The 20,890-nt window shown below is 40.0% G+C and overlaps 1 protein-coding gene across 1 annotated transcript in view; it reads right to left on the reverse strand.

Moving 5' to 3' along the window:
* The window catches only part of LOC306968080 (alsin-like), a 31,358-nt gene extending 12,367 nt beyond the window's left edge, over positions 1–18,991 (reverse strand). The window contains exons 1-20 of the mRNA XM_079563346.1: positions 18,841–18,991; positions 16,652–16,812; positions 14,896–15,105; positions 13,872–14,062; positions 13,558–13,590; positions 13,280–13,474; positions 12,017–12,117; positions 11,516–11,724; positions 9,710–9,797; positions 7,061–7,218; positions 6,456–6,621; positions 6,288–6,384; positions 6,142–6,219; positions 4,928–5,155; positions 3,905–4,076; positions 3,630–3,825; positions 3,452–3,517; positions 3,157–3,313; positions 1,531–1,662; positions 1,214–1,342 (exon numbers count right to left, since the gene is read on the reverse strand). Of these exons, the coding sequence (XP_079419472.1) occupies positions 1,214–1,342; positions 1,531–1,662; positions 3,157–3,313; positions 3,452–3,517; positions 3,630–3,825; positions 3,905–4,076; positions 4,928–5,155; positions 6,142–6,219; positions 6,288–6,384; positions 6,456–6,621; positions 7,061–7,218; positions 9,710–9,797; positions 11,516–11,724; positions 12,017–12,117; positions 13,280–13,474; positions 13,558–13,590; positions 13,872–14,062; positions 14,896–15,105; positions 16,652–16,812; positions 18,841–18,860 (2,787 nt within the window). The 5' untranslated portion in view covers positions 18,861–18,991. The remainder of the gene's footprint in view (positions 1–1,213; positions 1,343–1,530; positions 1,663–3,156; positions 3,314–3,451; positions 3,518–3,629; positions 3,826–3,904; positions 4,077–4,927; positions 5,156–6,141; positions 6,220–6,287; positions 6,385–6,455; positions 6,622–7,060; positions 7,219–9,709; positions 9,798–11,515; positions 11,725–12,016; positions 12,118–13,279; positions 13,475–13,557; positions 13,591–13,871; positions 14,063–14,895; positions 15,106–16,651; positions 16,813–18,840) is intronic.
* Positions 18,992–20,890: the final 1,899 nt, after the last annotated feature.

Genomic DNA, 20,890 nt, shown 5'->3' on the forward strand with positions numbered 1-20,890 from the left:
TCGGGACTCAATAGTGGGTCGCCAGCCTACAGGAAACGTTTTTTTCAATATTTTCCATCTGAAACTACACGGAAACACACTGGAGTCTTTTAAAATTAATATTATCGGGTTATTTTGACCATAATTTTCAGTCTTAAAAGCAAATCTACGGCTTGTTCAATAAAAACATGTGGTAAATACAATATTTTATACGATATATGACAAAGTACAGTTTTATTTGGGTCGCAGCTTCTCATTAAGGTAATGGCGGGTCTTGAAGCCGGACCACTTTAGAACCACTGATGTAAAACATTGGCATTTGCACAAAATAGTTCTTAACTTTAGGCTACCTAATGTTTTTTCATGTTTTCGTCATATTTTTTTGGGGGGGGTTTTATCACGTTTTCGTCGCGGTTTTTCCATGTTTTTTTCACATTTTCGTTGTTTTTTTCCTTCTTTTTTTTATTACCATTTTTTCCCCACGTTTTCGTAACTTGCTTCTTTTGTTTCGTTTTTCGTCATGTTTAATTTACATTTTTGCTGCAATTTGTAGCGTTTTTTGGTCAGAATTCATTACATTTTTGCTACGTTTTCATCACGTTTTCGTGGCTTCGTCACAGTTACATTACACAAAAGAACAAAATGCTACCATACAGCTACGACGAAATGCGACGAAAACAACTAAAACTTGACCACAAAAACAAGAAAGACGCTTTGAGGAGTATTGTTGGCCTTAGCTTTCATATGATGCATTACACTGGCACTGGCCTATAGGCTCTTAGGTCAAGTAGGTTTTAGATTTGGGTAATGCCGAACTGGAGAAAATGTGCTTCGTTAAGGTGGGGGTTAAGAGGTTAATAAACTGGGAGAAGGCGCCTCATCTCTCAGTCAAAATACAGAAGCAGGTAACTATCTATTCCACCTAAAGAGACCTAAAGCTTATCAAGCAGGGATTGTGCGACCAAATTTACTTCTTGAACCACACTGCCAGGAGCCACTTCAACAATAGCAACAATGCCTTTAATGATGCAGGAGTGGAAAAAGATCTGGTAAAAAGTGTGCATCATAAAGAAGAGCAAGGTGAAACTGGAGAAACTAAGGCCAAACACACACAGTACTTACAAAACTCTGAGAGGGAATAGCGCCCTGAGTGAAAGATATTGATGCTTGAATATATATATCGATACATTTATTGTTCTAGTGTGAGGTCATTGTCCTGTTGAATCCCTCTTACCTGCGTGTGCACCAGAGCGTCGTTGAACAGAATGAACCAGTGGTTGGAAAAGCGGCCGGCGTTTTGTAAAGTCAGGCTTCTGTTGCTGCTCTCACACACCACGCGGCGGTGAGGGAGACGCAGCACCTCCTGAAAGAACAAGAACTATAATTATGCCACTTTCTTAACCATTAATCTTTATTACAAGCATTAGCTTTCAATGGCTAATGTTACAGCCACTCAGAGCTCTTACACATCTGGGACTCTCGCTCTCTCGGCAGTGAAATTAGGTGTGAGAGAACAATCGTCATTAAGTTATGAAAGCAGTAGAAACTCACAGTAGTTTTTCCTGAGTGGGTTTTCCAAAAGTTCCACGTCATTTCTGCCTCTTTTTTCTTTTTCAGCAGCGACAACGACAGAGACTCGAACTGACCACAGCCCTGATGCAGAGTCTGGTACTCCACAGTGAGCTGAGCGGGAGAAAACACAGTATTAAAGGGACTGTACAGGGTTTAATGTAAAAACTAAGTATTTTCCTCCCCGTACATGTTCCAGCCATGTCCTAATGTGTAGAATGAGCCCAGACCTGTTCACCACAACTGCCTCTAAAATCCTGCACTGTCACTCAAAAAGGTGTTAATTCGGGTCCAAAGTGCCGTCATGCACAAACCAAATATAGAAGGTGCAGTTACACGTATGACCTGAGGTGGCAGTGGTGAGTATAAAATAGCTAACTTGCATCTAGCCCCTTTAAGTATTAGTAAATTCCATTAAGAATATCAACCTTCGAGTCCTAACCTCCACATTAACCGAGCACATTTCCTTTGGTTTGGCTTTTACCCAAATCAAAAAGTGTCGAAATGGCAATAAAAAAGAGGTGAAAACGATGATAAAATGGAGCAAAAGAGCGATAAAAACGTGACAAAAAGCAATGAAAAAGTGACAAAAATCTGACGAAGACACAACAAAAAAGCAATAAAAAAAAAAAAATTCTAAAAAGTGATGGGAAGATCCGTTGAGATGATCTTAGCTTTCAAATGAGGCGTTACTCTGGCCTATAGGCTGTAAGACAGTGTTAATTTTGACAACATATTTGAATGTAGTTTTAATTCTAGTCTTTTGACAAAAATGAAAAAGAATTTTAGTCGAGATTTAGTCAAAAAATTCTCTTCCATTTTAGTTTAGTTTTAGTCGAGTAAAACTGCATGTAAATTTAGTCGACTAAATTTAGTCAACTTTGCATTAATAACAGTTATAATAATTATTCTTAATCAAGGTCCTCTGCTTCATGGAGCTTCTCCCACATGAACAAAGCTCAGAGCTGTTCCTTTGAGGCTGTCCTTGGAAGTTTGGATGATTTAAATCTCGCATTTTCATTTTTATTTAGTCTTTTTTTAGTCGACGAAAATATCACTTTGACTAAATATCTTAGTCTTAACTGTAAGCTTTCAGATCTGGGTAAAGCTGAACTGGAGAAAATGCACTTGTTTAGTAAACTGCAGAGGCCTACTTAACTTTAACTTTTGGATTATACTTACAACAGTGCTGCAATATCATTTTGAAGAATCAATACTCTTGGGTGAGAAAATATGTAACTCTTCCAGCTGTTATTTTAATCTATGAGTGCATTCTTTAGAAATATCAGAATAACAATATTGTGTTTTGTTTGTTGGATCATCATTGAACGACTCTATGGGCTGGATGATCTTTTTTCTCACTTGAATCAATCTCTATTTTTGATTTGATCTTATTGTTTTAAAATTGAAAATAAATGTACAGCTGATTCATGAACATAGACAAGACACACCCTATAAACCTCAGCTCAAACATAAACACTCTCCATTAAATTACTTTAAGGCCTCTTCAGTGACAATAAACGTAAATCTGATCGTGCCATAACCACTAGCACAACTTTACAGCAGTAGAAGGTAAAGAACGAGGCAAAAGTGACATGTTTAAGTTACCACATCGTAGCAGGCAGCCAGCTTGAGCAGGAGGCGGCTGTAGTGGTGCAGCTGCTGCAGAGGCCAGTACAACAGGGAACCCAGATCCACCTCGTCTTTGTCCGAGTCCGAGAAGGACAGCTGACGGAGCTCACTGTGTTTGGAGCCCAAACACTCGCTGCACAGAAACAGCATAGTTGTTTGGTTGTGCTATTCGTAAGATTGTGATGTGCTACAGTCAGAATCAGAATCACTTTAATCATCCCCTTGAAAGGACTCTTTGATTAAAAATGGAAAATATACTAAAAGATCTTACTTTGACAGTTTTTGAAGGGACTGAAATCCACCCATCACTTGAAAGTCCCCGACAATTGAACAAAACCTGACGGGAGGGAAAGAACAATATGCAATTTACTTTCCATACTGAGCTATGTAGACAAAATGATTTACTGAGCGTCCAGCTTTGCAAACAAACTGTATAAATGATATCCTACTGTTTAAAGATGACCAGGAATTGTTCAGTGTGAGTGAGCAGAGGGAGGGAAGTGACATCACAGCTCTGCAGGTCGTGCAGGAAGTAGCTGAGAGCTGTGGAGTGTCGTCCAATCAGGGCGGTCAAAGGAACAAACTTATCACAAACACTGAAGAAGAGACGAGTGGCCGGGTCGCCCAGACATGGATTCACCCCCTCTACAGGACAGAAGGAACACTTCAGTTTTAAATGATAACGTGACGAGAACCTAACCTTTGCTCGGAGCGATCATGTGACCTCTTGTTCGCAGGGGAGTGAGAAGGACTTTAGTGATGATGTTCAACCAACAATAAAACTGTCTTTCCCTCGAGGCCAGTTCATGAACCGCTGAGATGAAGCCCATGATGTTCTGGTCGGAGAGGACGACGCAGCTCTGGCCTCCGCTGTGGACGCTGCTGATGTAACCCATCTGCAGAGACGCACAAAACCAGGACAGGACATAAACACAAATATATCTCCATTTATCTAAACCGGGGCAGGCTTTACACGTCACGGTTTGTTTCTATCATTAGGAGCACGCTTTACTTTTTCATCACATTGGTACAATATGTGATTGCTTCAGTGTTAATGGAAGCCCAGTTACTTAAACCTCTTACCACCCGCCTAAACCAAATGCATTCTGTCCTTTTTGGCTATTATATAGGCCTGTGTAGCACCTCATTTGAATTTTATTTTATTTTTTTCAATTTTGGTCACATTTTTGTTGAGTTTTTGTCACTTTTTTGCTGAATTTTTGTCACATTGTTGTTGAATTTTTGTCACTTTTTGGTTGAGTTTTTGTCACATTTTTGTTGAATTTTTGTCACTTTTTGGTTGAGTTTTTGTCACATTTTTGCTGAATTTTTGTCACATTTTTGTTGAATTTTTGTCACTTTTTGGTTGAGTTTTTGTCACTTTTTGGTTGAGTATTTGTCACTTTTTTGTTGAATTTTTGTCACTTTTTGGATGAGTTTTTGTCACTTTTTGGTTGAGTTTTTGTCACTTTTTGGTTGAGTTTTTGTAATTTTTTTGTTGAGTTTTTGTCACATTTTTGTTGAATTTTTGTCACTTTTTGGATGAGTTTACAATACATCCTTATTTTCTTCTCATTTTTTGTGGCTGTTTTGGTGCTTTTTTCCCAAGAAGCTTTTAGATTAGGGTAAAGCCAAACCGGAGAAAATGGGATCCGTTCAGGTGGGAGTTAAGAGGTTAAAGTGGACATATCATAATATAACTGTGCCTTGAAAACCTGGACTTTTATATGAAAATGTTTGCTCAAACCTCCATGCAGAAAGGCATCAGTGCGGGTCTGACGGTGTAGCTCTCGGACCTGCTTGGTGACTTCCGACATGACTTTTGACTCTGCGGGGGAGTATCGCTTCCCTGTGATCTCGGCTCCTGCTGCTGCCCACAGTACAACAGCACGGGCTGCACACAGTCTCCATCGGCCAACAGCAGAGAGTGGCTCTGTCCCGCTGAAGCGTCCCAAACGCGGATACCCTCAGAGAGCTGCACAAGCCCAGGAAACAAAGACGATCAGATTATAACAAACATAAAACTAGAGATTTACTGATATTTCTTTGTTCATGGTTGATTCTGATAGTTTGGGTCCAATATGTAGGCTATACTACATAAAGAATATGATGTAGAACGATTAACAAAATGACTGTATATTCAATGGACTGCAGCATCAGAAAAGTATAATAAGGGGACACAGTATCAGTAGCAAAGATTTGAGGCATCTGCTCTGGACATAAATCTTTTAATCCAAATATTGCTCGAATCCGGAAGACCAACAGCCAAACACTGTAGAAAATTGTCTCAAACTTCATCTGTAATGAAAAGTAGGGCTGGATACCATTAAATGATACCAGTCTGGTATCGGAAAAAAAAAAGGTTTACAGGTATTGAAAAAATTAAAGTATCGAAATCAGTTACAGAAAATAAATATAAAATCTGTATATTCAATTTGTCGGTCAGAAAAAAAATTATGAAAAAAAAGAAGTGAAACACAAGTTGAAAAAAGAATTGGATAAACAAGTGGAAAAAAACTGGGAAAATTTAAGCCAAAATTTGGGGGGAAAAATGCAGGAAATGGAATAAAAAAGAAAAGAAAAAATAGAGAATTTGAAAAAATAAATAAATACATAAAACAAAACAATAAAATAAAACAAATTGGGGGGGGGGGAAATGGGGAAAAAATTGGGATAATTTGGGCCAAAAATTAGGAAAAAGGGGGGAAATTTAGGGAAAATTTAGAAAAGAAAAAAAAAAAGAACATTTTGGAAGAAATGTGACAGAAATTAAATGGAAGGAAAATGAATAAATTAACATTATATCATAATCTGTTTTATGGTTCTAAATAGGTATCGCAAAAAGTATCGTAAAAAGTATCGTTCAGGTATCAGTATCGAAAACCAAGCAACGTTAAAGTACAAAAAACGGTACTCAGCCCTAATGAACAGTGAACAATTGCTGGCACATAAACCCTTTACCTTGGCCTGTTTCGGAACAGTGACCGGGCTGTTGACGTGACCCAGTTGACCACACATGTTGCTGCCCCACGAGTACACCTTAAACAAACCAAAAAGTTGTTATAAAACACCAGCTCAACAAAAAGTGACTGCAGGTGTGAATGTACCTGACACAGCGCAGTGAGGGCCAGCGAGTGGTGCGACCCGGCGGTCACTTTGATCACCTCTTCCCCGGTCAGAGTCTTGATGCACAGAGGCTGAAGTCTGTGGAGAAAGACAGCGTTGGCTTTAATGTGGTCTACTCTTCTCTGTGTACATTTCTCTTTGTTTTGTACCTGGCCAGTTGATCTCCGTGACCCAGCTGCCCCTCGGAGCCCCTGCCCCAGCTCCACACCTCGGTGTCCAGGCAGGGCAGTCCGTCTCCGGCCTCATCCGATCCCCCTGACCTATGACCTGCGCAGGACGTTCCACAGGGGCAGAGTTGGCGTCGCTGTGGAGACCCTGAGAAGAGTCACATGACCTGATCTTAGTCCGTGTTTTCACTAAACCCCTATATACCAGCGCAAAGAATCAATATTAAACTTTGTGATTCAGTCGATAGTAAGTAAATGAAGTAGTGAATTACAACATTACTGCAGTATATATACTTCAGCGGATCTCAAACTTCTCCCACCAAGTATTACCTCCTGTTATACTTTACAAGAGCTAGAATAACACAATATCTGGACAAAATCAAGTTCGAGTTAAATCCGAAGAGTTTGATGAAGGTGTCTCCAGACTGTGTGATGTATACAAGAGTGTGGGCTGGCGTTTTTCAGAGTGGAAGAAGGAGGTGAAATAAACATTGAGGGTTAAACAAACATAGACATTGACGTTATAGCTGAAACAATGTATTTTTATTGTAGACAAAAGGGCTACCACCTCCTGAATGTCGACTTACCGTGAGTGGGGGTCCCGGGCAGCGATCGTCTCCTGTTTTCAATGTTTTTCTCCCTTATATCCGTGAGACTGCTCGCCACGTAAAGCGACTGACTCTGCTCCCGGAGGCACAGACGCACCTCTTCCGCACAAACGGGCGAGGACGAGTAAGGCCCAAAACTGCAAACAAACGAGTAAAAGACACTTAGTCGAGACTTAGTCAAATTATTCTTTTATCTAGTTCAACAACAACAAAAATCCATGTGAATTCAGTCGACTAAATCTAAAATTAATTTTGTGAACTTAGTTTTACATTGCTGCACTCAAACAAATTCAATCGAGGTCCACGGCTTCATGGAGCTTCTCTCACATGAAGAAGGAGCCAGTGAATTGAAATGATATGAGGTACTTTCAATCTGTGTTCATTTTTATTTAGTTTTTACTGGTCGATATAAAAAAATTAGGGATGCACGATAATATCGGCCGCCGATAATTATCGGCATTTATCGGCATTTTGGCGCCATCCCCGATAAAGCCGATAAAAAAAATTTGGCCGATAATTAGGCCCGATAATTATAAACTCAAATTACATTGAATCTGCGGCTCCAGCTCGCTGCCTTTCTCTCGGCGGCGCCGCCCCGCACGTCCTGCAGCCCGGAGCTGCTGCAGACTCAGGACAGCACATTTACAGCAGCAGATATACGCTCTCCACGGCCGACTTGTGCACGGTTTTAGCAGAAAAATACGACGAGTATTCCAGCAAAACAGCTGTGCAGTGCTCTCCGTGAAGGAAGAGTTTTTCGACTTTTTACATCGAAGTAACTTCAACATTAGCACCGCAACAAAATGAGAAAAAGACGAGGAAATGCGAACCTCTGACCCGCTCACGTAAGTGAGCATTACTGGAACACAGCGGGGCCTGAACACCCATGTATTATCTTAGCATTTCTGATCAAATAAACACAATAGCCCCGCGATTAAAGCGCTATGAACGAGAGAAGTTTTACATTGATGAAATGAGCCACGCAGCTATGGGTTTTTTTTTTTACCACACGAGGCACAAATGCATAAATGAGCCCAATGCAGGATTATATTCCAGCATTGTAAATAAGAATTCATTAGTATGATGTCAACAAAAAGAAAAATACTAGGAATTAAGCAGTGGTAGTAATATTATTATTATTATTTTTATTTTTTTTAAATAAGATGTGACACAGATGAGCAGAGACAGACCTGCTCATGATGGAACTGTAAAAAAAACAGAGCTTTAGAAAAAGGTGGAGACTCAAACCCAAAGTAAAACTCATTATTTGATTTTTATTTATACACTTGTATATTGCTTGGTAGAGTTACTACATTTTGGGGAGAACTGTGAACTGTTACAGCGAGTTCTTGTCACAAAATAAAGTGCAAAGATATATACATAATTATCGGTGTCATTATCGGTTATCGGTATCGGGACATGCGGAATTATCGGTTATCGGTTCAAATTGGCATTATCGTGCATCACTAAAAAAAATATATATATTACTTAAATATTTTAGTGGACAAAATTAACCAAGGATTCCAGTAGTAAATGTACATACCACTCCATAACTGTATTTATGTTGCTATGTTAAAGTCAGATACTGAAAATCATTCTATTCCTAAAAAGAAATCTCCACTCAGGCTGATACAGAGGTTGTGCCTTTTTGCATTAACCTCTTAACCCCCGCCTCGCCGAAAACGAGATGTAAATAAGGGGGGGGGGGGGGAATGACAAAAACACAACAAAAAGGGCAACAAAAAAGATGAAAAAGCAACAAAAAAGTGATGGAAAAAACACGTGCCAAGAACGTGACTAAAACATATGACAAAAAAGTGGCAACAACATGGCAACAATGCAAAAGAAAAATCTTTGTTTTGTAGGTCTTTGCTTTGAAATGAGGCGAAATGAGACTGACCTATAGGCTGTGAACTCTCCTGTCAAGCAGCTTTAAGATTTGAACTGAAGAAAACGTGTTAAATTAAGAGGTTAAAGGAACAGGCCACCGTTTTTCCATACTGAGATATGTTCTTACCTGAGCTTAGACGAGTTGATACGTACCTGTCTGGTCTCTGTGCGTGCCCTCAGTCACGCAAAACAACCAAAGATGTTGTTAGCATTTGGCCTCTCCCAGCATATTCTTATAGCTCCAAACGGGGTTGAAGTTAGAAGCGACCAACCTCTTCCAAGACCAGACAGGTACGTACCAACTCGTCTAAGCTCAGGTAAGAACATATCTCAGTATGGAAGAACACTGGCCTGTTCCTTTAAGGGAAATGACTAGAATTTACCCCAGAACCCAAGATAATTTTGAGAAATATTATTACACAAATCCGGTATCAAACACCTGTGTCCTGGAAATGCTGAAAACACTGTCAATGACTTTAACATGTCCTAGACTCTAGGACCTAGAGGACGCTCCCAACCCCCATATTAGGACATATATGATGAACAACACTTGGATTTTGACAAAGGGATTGGGAGGTTTGCACCCTGGACTTTTGAAAAGGAAGAAAATCGTCCCTCCACTAAATCTACCGTTGTTCTAAAGGATCTAAATAATTGTGTCACTACAAAGGCAGTTTGAATGTATTATTGTGGGGTAATCAGAGCAGAATTTAGTATCATGCACTTGTTTGTTCTTACTGGTTGGTTTGACTTTTAGGCGGGGATTCATCTTTGTAGCTGGAAGAGCACAAATCTGAAGGCGGCGTAGAAGACGTGCAGCTGTCAACTGAAGAGCAAAGGAAGAGGAATCCACTTTAGTGCAGAAAAAAAAAGATGAAATATTCAAGGCGCAAAGAACAAAGTCAGAAGTAAACAATGACGCAACAAAACAGGACGTCTGAGGCTGAACAATAAACCACTTCTTCCTTTCGCGCATAAAGATGGAGTCTTAGATTAAAGGTTTCTGAGGATCATGATCTATGGTGGCCCAGCCCGGACATGCCAGTCGATGTCAAATTACAAATTTCACGTAGCAGGTGCAGTAGTTACAAGGAAAAACAAAAACACAGACATTTTTACTTGATGTTTAGACAATCAATTGCTTCCTACAGTCAACTTATTTCTCCTGATACATACTTTTGCGATGTTGGACAAATTTAACAGAAATAGAGATGCACCGATTTAGCTTGTTTGTTTTCGATACCGATAACAATATTGGGTGTTTGAGTATCTGTCAATATCCAATATTAACCCATACCAAGTGTCTTTCTCTGAGTGAAAAACTGAATTATCCTCTTATTTACATTGTGACATCAATACAGTCTGATCTTTCCTTGAGATCAGAGATGTTATCAATGATCAATTATAGGCTATTTAATAATACACTGTAATGGAAAACATTAAACAAGACTTACTGGACTTTTTTACACTAAATATCCTCGGCTTTATGACACGCAATTTAGATTACATTATTATAAACAACTCACATAAAGTGATCTGATCATTACAAATATGTTAGCTCAGTTCTTTAATTAGCTAAAACACAAGCGCACTTGGAAACTCCAGCAGTAGAAGATTTTATTTGTTTACTTCATGGTGATCTGATCATAGTTTCCGATTTGATTATAGATTAGGGCTGAACGATATGGGCAAAATTCCATATCTCGATATTCATGCCAAATATCTCGTTATCGATACAATTATATATCTATGGGTTAGGTGAAAACCACAAAAGAGTGCACTTTTATTGATGGAAATCTATATCGTTTATACTGCATCTTGCATTTTCGATTTTAATATTCTGAATGTGCATATCTAGATATCAAAACGACAACGATATATTTTGCTTTTGCGATATTGATATCTTGAATGTTCATATTTCGATATCGATATGATAACGATAAATCTTTCACCCGTATTATAGATCCATGCACAGTTTCTGTCCCAGCCTTGATCAGTTGACGTTAGCATTAGTATGCTTCCTCTAGCTTTAGCATTTTTTTTTTCTACTTTCAACAGAGCCCTGGAAAATGCTTTTGTGATTGGATTCTCCAGGTTCTTAGCTTCAAAATGACATACAGCATGCCTATATTGCCTGAAGTTTAGTCAGTGAAAGATGTGTTTTTAGAGGGGCTAGATGCAAATTTTGTACTCACTTTTGAGTGACAGTGCAGGATTTAAGAGGCAGTTGTGGTGAACAGGTCTAGGCTCATTCTCATTCATACTCTGTATAGTCCCTTTAAGGCGTTGAGAGCCAAAACAGGTATCGGTTCAGTATCAGATATTTGTAGCCGATACCCGATATCGTATTTTTTCCACTATCGACTACCAGTATCGGATATCAGAGTATCCCTAAATGGAAGGCATCAGAACTTTTTCGAAAGGCCCATTAATTAAAGAGATTAACCATAAACCTGGTTCAAAAATCTGCTAATTTTGACAGACCTTCCCTGCTTATAAATATATAAAAACACAAATGAATCAGCAAATACAGCAGTCACTGACCTGATGCGCTCATTGACTCCGCGTCGCTGGAGTTGGAAGTGTGAGGTATTTCTATTGAATGAACTGAGAGTTTACGCAGGAGGTTCTGAAGGTCCTGCTCTTTGGAGATCTGGGACTTCTTATTGTGACTCCAATGCAAAAAGGGCTTAGGGCTGAAGTCTGTTTGGTCCGACGATTCATCAAAGTCCAGTTTAGTGCAAAGTGAGTTCCTGTAGTTTTTGAGAATCACAAGGAAACAAAGAAAATGCTTGTTAAAAAACTTATATAGGTATAAAAACGGGGGTCTCTCTGCACCTTCCCAAGAAGCTCCCCAAAGGATTTCTATATTTCGATGAGTCAGTTTATATAATTAAGTTGTTACTTGTAAATGTTTTTTTCTACTCATACATTTTGCACACATTTAGATTAAAAAAAACGAGAGGAAACTATAAAGACTATTTTGTAGAAGCTCCTCAGAGAGAAAAGGGTGGGCGACCATTAAAATAAAATATAAAACTCAACTGTTCAGAGTGGGATTTGCCCTGGGAGGCAGATCCAGGGCTGCTGCTCACTGAACCGCTCCCTGTCGCTTGGCTCCTTCTGGAAACGCTCCTTCGGGGACCCTGGCAAAACAGACCCGTGAATAAAACCTCTTCATTACACTCATATTTACACGCATCTGTGCTAAGGTTACGGCAGGTGTTAACAGCTGCATGTGGTATGAATCCCGGACAAATATTTGCTGATCAGTTTACAAATTTCAATGAATGCACTGAAGAAAAAGAGAAAAAAAAATGGTATAGACGTCCTCAGAACAGTCCAGCCACACGGAGTCCACAGTTTACAAGTTTGGACAAAAACCTGTACTTTTGGCATGAAAATAGTTTGAAATAGCGATGATAGAGCTTGGCAAACATGCCGAACTTCACAGGGAAAAGAATTTGGACAAGTTTGGAGATGGTGTCCAGACTTAATGTGTGAGACTCTGTGTGATGTGTATCAGAGTGTGGGCAGGTGTTTTGAGCACGGAAGAGACAGACTAAATAAGCAGGAATGAAACTAAACATAGGGTATTTTTTGATAAGGGTAAAACATCATAATATAGTTAACATCTTAATCCCCACCCGAACCAAGCTCATTTTCTCCACTTTGGTATAACCCTAAATAGCCACATAAACGAGGATGAAAACAAAACAAAAATTCAACAAAAAGGCGTCACAATCGTGCTGGAAAAAGCTGCAAAAATATGACAAAAAAGTGACAAAAACATGATGAAAACACGACAATAAAGCAACAAAAAATATGCCGGAAAAGTGACGAAAACATGTCAAAAAAGGCTTACAAAAATGTGACAGTTTTGTAGGTTTCAAATAAGGCACTACACTGTTGCTCTCCAGTCAAGAAGCTTTTAGATTTGGGTAAAGCCGAACTGGAGAAAATGCCCTTGTTTCAGGTTGGGGGTAAAGTCCATATAGCTGATTATTTTTTTTTGTCCCTTTGTTTGCTGTCAGTGTCTGTAAAGTTTACATAGTTGTGTCCAAACTCCTTTGTAACTTTCCTCTCACATTTCTAACATCCCAATTCTTCAGTGGACTGAGTTTCTAAACACATTTCACAACTTTCAGGGTCGCGTTTCAGGATTACTGTCACAGTAATGTCTACAAATAGTTCTAGAGCTAAAAAATGCTTTGTGATTCGATACACAATGTCCTTTCACAAATGTTGACTTTCAGAATTTACTGAAAAAACAATTCCACTCCACCACCTAAAATAATAAAGGAATACCTCTCCTGATAGCTCCACTCCCAGAGGACAGTAGTGAGAATCCTCCGCCACTAACGGCTCCACTTTCTCTGCTATAAAACTGTGAGACGTCTGGCGCCGCTCCTTCTTTGTCTTTTCACGAGGCTTCGGAGTATTGTTGCGCTGCTGAGCCAGGCTTCGAACCAGGGCCAGACTGTGGTAGGCCCCGCAAGCCACCTGCGAGAACCACGGTCAGCAAAACGCTACATATTTCATATTCCTGACATTTTATTTGGCTGTGAAGATATTGTGGAATCTACCTGGATCACATGTCTGCCTGCCAAGTGCTCCACCTGGGAACAGACAAAACAAATATTACTCCAACTGAGCAAATTCAGCTCGACATCAGGGGTTCTCAAACTGCGGTAGAAGTGTGCGGGTGGTACACAAGAATATTCAAGTGGTACTTAGTTTCAAGTCTTAGTGTTTTTTAGTCCAATAGTTTACTAGCTGTACATGGGGCCCACTTCATCATACAGGTAACAGATGAATCCGGATCCTGACAAGTCAATGGCTCAGTGACAGAGTGTTTACACACACACACACACGTCATTCAAAGGACAACAAAACCAACCTTCTGAGGTCTGCACACAGGAAATGTTTTCGTGACGAGTCCGAGCTGGCAGCCGCTGCCCCAGGCCCAGAGTTCATTTTGGGCCGACAGGGCAAGACTGTGCTCCCGTCCACAGGCCACATCTACGAGCCGCACTGCAGCCGGAGGCACCACCTCACTGTCCACGACACTGACCAGGCAGGGCTCTGGCACTGCAGCACAACAGAAAAAACAGTTACAATACTACTAGTAGTAGTAGCAGTAGTAGTAGTAGTAGTAGTGGTAGTAGTAAGAGGAATAAGCATGTATTTAAGAATTGATTTTAAAGGGACTATACGGAGTTTAAAAATGTTAAAATTATGTATTTTCCTCCCCCTACATGTTCCAGCCATGTCTTAATGTGGAGAATGAGCCCAGATCTGTTCATCACAACTGCCTCTAAAATCCTGCACTGTCACTCAAAAAGTTGTTACTTTACGTTACGTACGAAGTGCCGTCATGCACAAACTATATAGAAGGTGCTGTTACACTTACGACCTGAGATGGCAGTAGTGAGTATAAAATGGCCAACTTGCATCTAGTCCCTTTAATATAGATTCGTCTGAGGTTATAATGACTTTTCCTGTACAGAATACAAAGAAATTATGATTCTTGAGGATAATATTAAGAAAAGTACTGCTGTTATTCTTGAGAAACTATATAAAAACCTTTAATTACATAATGCAGCAGCCCAAAATGTAGGTAAACATAGTAAGTACATGTACAGTATAATTGCCTCCCGTCACCCATAGAATAAATATTACAACATGACTCATATCAATATTATGATGACACTAAAGGTAAGATTGCATGTCAAATAGAGAATCTACTGGGCAAATATTTCGGTTCTTCCTGATTGTGTCCCATAAGGCCATGCATTTATTTTGCCAATGTAGGTTTTCAGATTCATACAGAACAATTTCAAACAACGATATGAAAAAAAGGATTGTTTGGAGGATTGTTTTCCTCCAAAGCCTTTCCATGATGAAACAGGTGTAAGCCCCACCTGTGCTGCTGGAGCCCACACCACACTGGCCCGCTGTATTCTCGCCCCACATGTAGACGGTGCCCAGCGCGGTCACTGCCCCACAGTGGAAACCCCCCGCAGCGACCCGCACCACGGCCCTCCCCTGCAGCGAGACCTCCGGTACCGGGGCAGCCAGCGGGACACTCAGCGCCCTCCACAGCAGCTCCCCGAACGAATACACCAGACCTCCTGCAAGAACCGACCACAGGAAATAAGGAGAAGTCCAAACTGTCAATGAATGTTATGAAACAACACTGTGGTCAATGCAGGTGAAGGTGGTACGTCAAAACATGGAGCGCAGAGAGAGCGTTCGAGTGTACTTTAGTCTGCGTGCATGCTCTCCCTGCGTCTGGACGGGTTTCCTCCAGGCACAGCAGGCTAATCCTTCAGCTAGATACCGGTCAAGATCCTGGCTCAAGATTTGGAGATGGAGGTTGAAGGTGGAGGTTTACAACACTAAACAGATACAAATATTTTCTAATGCTTTACAGTGCGCTTAATGCATATTGATCTAATTTAGAGGATACCTTTCCAATGGTACAAAACACAACAATAGTGTAAAAAGTGAATGCATGATTACATTGAACATTATCCACCGTTAATCCAATGCCTTTGATTATTTATGTGATTAGCAAACATACATTTGAAGCTCCATACGCAACAACGCCTGTCACAAATTCATATATCAACTTATCATTCAATAAATGACAGATACACAATACAATTTGGGCTCAATATTTATTATCAGTACATTTACTTGCATTTCCCCCTGCCCATTTTTGTAATGTGATATTTTCTTTCACCCAAAGTAAGATGTGTCTCTTGTGTTTCATGTTCATTGTGGAATATTTTAAGATTAAGCACTTTTGAAAAGAGCTTCTCTGTCATTTTTAAGCTTCGGAGATTCTGTGGCATTATATGGTCTTAATATAGTTTCCTGCCTCAATATATTTATTTATTTATTTATGAACATTTTATTAGAGGATCAGCCCCAAGAGATGACTCATCTCGTTTTCATGGGGGTCCTCGAAATGTCCAAGAAAAATAGAACAGAAAACAGCAGAGTAGATGCAATCAAATCAAACAAAATGAAAAGAGCAATAATAATAAAATAAAAACTAAATAATAATAATAAACAAAACCTTAACACACACACTCTCACACACTAGCTCTCATATTTCACCTCCCCACCTATTATTGAAGGAGTACAGTGGTTCCCAAACTGTGTTGTTTATGGTAAATGACCACAACTTATACAGCACCTTCCACCCCCCATTAGGTCCAAAGCGCTCCAAAGTAATGAGCAATGTAATGATCGTATCATATTTTTAGATTTTGTTATCGTGACAAGCCTACATGCAACAACTAATCTGTGTTCATATTCAAGTGTCTGAAGTGGAAACATTTGCAAAACCCTAAGGCAAACAGGAGAAAAAAATGACTTTTATAGATAAACATACACAATATACATTCAGTATGAAATGATTAATCAGTACTTGAGTGTGGATAAGAGATGGTATGAAAAGTGTTGGGCTTCCGTGTGTCCTTTAGCGCTATAAAAGGTTTGATCTCAACCAGCAAAGTAACCAGAGGGTAATTAAAGCCAAAATCCGCTGTAAACCGAAACCCTCTGTAGTCGTCTCCTGCTGTGTTGTGCAAAGTTTCTCCTAATCTGTTTTGATGACAGACCGGAGCGATGTGTAACTCGATCCTGTTCTCTCTCTGCCAGGCTCACCTTGCGAAAGCAGGAGTCCATGGTTCTCTCCCAGGGCGGTCTGGAGGACAGGCCTGGACAGGAGCACCCTCTCTGGGCTCAGCTGCTCACGGTGGGCCCCGGACTGCCACACGTGCAGCAGTCCGCGCTCCGGAGGTGAGGTGGGCCGGTCTACATCACCGCTAAAAATCATACACACATTCATATTTACTATCACAACACTTCAGAGTTCAAACTGGAAGCTGATCTCCACCTGAACACATAGTAGTGGGTTTTCTTTATAATCAAATGAAAGAAGAAGAAGGGCAATCTGACATATTGGGACAACTTAATTTGCTGTAAGATGTGAGAACTGTCAAGTGCATGCCAGTCCCTATATCTAAGGCTAAATTGTTTTTCTCTCTCCTGTCCTGGCATGCCGTCTGTTAAAAGGGAGTGGCTCATTGTGTTAATGTCTAAGCCTATTAACAGTTAGCGACTGGATCGTGCGACAAGGTGAACAAGCAATGTGTACAGTATGTGCTCCCTTGTTATTCACCATTACGTATGGCTGCACGCTATGAGAAAAACTGCAATATTGGATAACTGTCTTGAATGTTGTGATCACAGCATTTCGCCAAATTATATATCTATTAAATAATTGCTTTGTTAACCTCTTAAAGTGATCTGCAAGTTTGCAAAGTGAGGAAAGAGTAAAAATTGAAAGCAAACAATCAAATTCCTCCCGTCTTTAACCAGAAAGCTTTTCAGTTTGCAAAATGAGGAGAGCAGGAACAGAATTTTCAAAAGTAAAAAATCAAGCTCCTCCCCCTCCCATCCTGATTGGACCTGACAGGCTAGTTCACAGGAAAAGCTTGTCTTATTGGTTACTGCAGGAGGATACTAGACTCTGATTAGTTGCTGTGATCCGGGAAGGAGGGACTTTACAAGAAATAATACATATATTAGTATAAACTTTACATCAAAATGAAAGTGGTGGTTTTTGCATGTTTTATAGAATTTGTAACACATTTTATACACATACTATCACTTTAACCCCGAGCTTAACCAAGCACAAATAGTGATGGAAACGAGGATGAAAATGCGGCAAAAAAGCGACAAAAGAGTGACAAAAAACGTGTTAGAAAAGGCACTAAAAAGTGACGAAAACTTGACAAAAAAGCAACAACAAATCTGCCAGAAAAGCAACAAAAATGCAAAAACATTTCCAAAATGTAACAAAAACGCAGTCAATGAGACAACAGTTACTATCAGTTAGTTACTATTTTGTAGGTCAAACACTGTTGCTCTCCAGTCGAGAAACTTTTAGATTTGGGTAAAGCTGAACTCAGTTTAGGCGGGGCATAAGAGGTTAAAGGTGCATTACGCAACTTTTTATGACAAAATGTTTTATTTATTTTTCTGCATAATCTATATCATAGGAACCCAATGGCTACATGTGTTGTCATCATGGCACCTTTACTTTCCATCATGGTGGTCTCTACAACTCGTTTTGTAGGTTTGCTGGTGAGAGGGTCCATCAGCACTGAAAAACTAACAGCAACTCCAAAAAACAATTGATCCTGGAGCCTCATAGAGGCCACTGTGATGGAAAGCAAAGGCAAAATAAAGGCCACTGAGCCATTGAAAGGTCAGATACGCACAAATATATATTCTTTCTTTTCACATAAAAAGTTGCATAATGCACCTTTAAGGTGATAGACTGTAAGTTTGCAAAGTGAGGAGAGAAAGTAAACAATCAATTTCCTCCCCTCTTTAACCAGAAAGCCCTTCTTCGTTTGCAAAATGAGGTGAGCAGGAACAGATTATTCAAAAGTAAACGATCAAGCTCCTCCCCCTCCTCCTGATTGAACCTGACAGGCCGGTTCACAGGAAAAGCTCGTCTCATTGGTCAACGCGGGAGGATACTAGACTCTGATTAGTCGCTGAGATCCGGGAAGGAGGGACTTTACAAAAAATAATATGTATTATTACTGTATTACTGTATTATTACTAACTTAACATTAAAATGCAGGACCACGTGGTGGATTCTGCACATTTTGTAACATTTGCTAAACATTTAGACTTCCAGACTATCACTTTAATGCAATGTTAACAAATCAGGAGAGTGCCAGCAGAGTCAACGACTTTTGGCAGTTGTATCTTAACTTGTCAGGAAGTAGCTTATGCAACATAACAAAACATAGCAGATACATTAGGGGCACATTTACCTCTCCTCAGTCTTTTCCATCACAGTGCACAGATCAACGGGTTTGGTGTAGGCATCTTCTGACAGAGTTGATTTTATTCCCCAGGGTAAATCTCCTTCTTAGCGTATAATCGTTGCTCATAGCTCTTCTGGGGATCCTGGCTGTACTTTTACGCACCTGTCAAAAGTTCACAACACATTACAAGGCTTTTCAGGTATGCAACTCCAACTTTGTGTAGTAGGCAAAGTATTTCCAGCTACAGCATAGAAGCATATTTGTGTCGTGTCACGCCATGAACAGGCAAAATCCTGTATCTAGTCTCCAAAAATACCATGAAAACGTGCGCACGAGTCCCGCGCACTGTAATTAATCTTAGCAAAGCCCATTAGAACAGAAGATTAACTCACGTTTCGTAACATTTTACTTTCTGTAGGTAATCCATAAACCCCACACTGGCTGTAACACAATCATAACTCTGCTAAATGTTGTTTTTAAATACAGCGGCATCTCTTTTGCCTCGACATCGGGCGTGGAGAGGACGTATATTTCAGTGTGGGAAGAGCAGACAGAACTTTGCTAGCTTCCTCACTCTCTCGGCTAAAGATCGAGCTAAACTTACCATTTATCCCCCGCCTGCCGGTGGAATCTACGCAAATGGCTACTCGAGAGAATTCCTATTGTTGTGAAATGCTGTGACAAAAAGGATGTGAGCGTAAATGTGCAGTAATCTGTGCGGCGCCATGAAAAGCAGAAGTTGACAGTTCTGTGTTGTTGTTGTGGGAGGCTGCTCTGACGGGAGCCGCGGAGGGACAAACGCGCGGGGGCTCTCACCTGTGGCTCGCGCGGTAGTAAGAATGTCATCAATATTTAACTAAGCGGTGTGTGTTTTAGGACAGCAAAGGGATGTTAACAGACTGACTCAGACTGAAGGAATGGGCTATGTGTGTAATAATTAAACAAAGCAAAAAAAAAAAAAAAAAAAAAAAAAAAAAGACAAAGTGCTTTCAAACTGCCTCAGGTGGTTTTCAGATTTTCTTGGTTAAAGCTGAGATACCTGACTTTTTGTTGTTGTAAAGTAAATGTTTTTTTGCCGCCATTTTTATTGAGCGATAGAAGATAGAAGTAGAATCTAAATTATTAAATATATTATAATTCTATAATTTTTTTTAAAGGGGGGGTATTATGCAAAATCGACTTTTTCAAGCTTTACATTATGTTATTATGTCATTCCCTCAATAAAAACATGCCTGAAGTGTTGCCTTGGCACATTCACGTCTTTTTGAGTAATCTGTAAAAACTCTGATGGCGGCCATTTTAGGGATAGGTTTGCCTGAGTCCTCCTAGGAACGCCCCCACCTCCTGGAGACGCCTCCAGGTTGGTGACGACCTTTCGTCACCAGCCGAGTAACCAACCACTGCTCCTCAGCAGAACCCCCTCCCCACTGATGCCACAGACAGCGTGTGGAGGGGGCGTGTCAGAAAGTGTCAGAGGTTCTTAAAGAGACAGAGGCCTATTTCAAGACTTTCGCTACAGCCATTTTGAGAGAGCAATTTTATACAAGGCAGTTATTCTAATTTACTGCATTTACAGACCAACAGAAGGTTTCGTCATCATTCTAGTGTGCTATAGACTGGTGCTATGTGATTGAAAAAAGCATAATACCCCCTCTTTAAAGCCACACAGTGTAGAATTTTACTCCAAAAATAAAATAGAAATACAAGCGTTTATTTTATGACAGATATTTTCATCATTGAAAAATACCTCATAAATGTACAAACAAACATTTATGAGGCTCACCTCTCCTAAAACTTGAGTGGGTACATCTCTAGCTCATCTCTATAGAGATGTGACTAAAGCCAAGGCAGCAGAATTTGTGATTTAAACAGGTTATGTCCTCATCCAAATCTATTCTTTGATTACCCACTGCAGTTATAGCATTTTCTGTGTTGAGCTGGTCATTAGGAGCATGTTCTGTTTTGCCAGTAATGGTATCGTCCACAATGTTATGCAATGTACCTTTAATTTGGTTGGTTTCCCCTTCTTCACTTTGCCACCACCCAAAGCTGTACA

This window comes from Gobius niger (genome assembly GCF_951799975.1).
Source record: "Gobius niger genome assembly, chromosome: 9".
Lineage (NCBI taxonomy): Eukaryota > Metazoa > Chordata > Actinopteri > Gobiiformes > Gobiidae > Gobius > Gobius niger.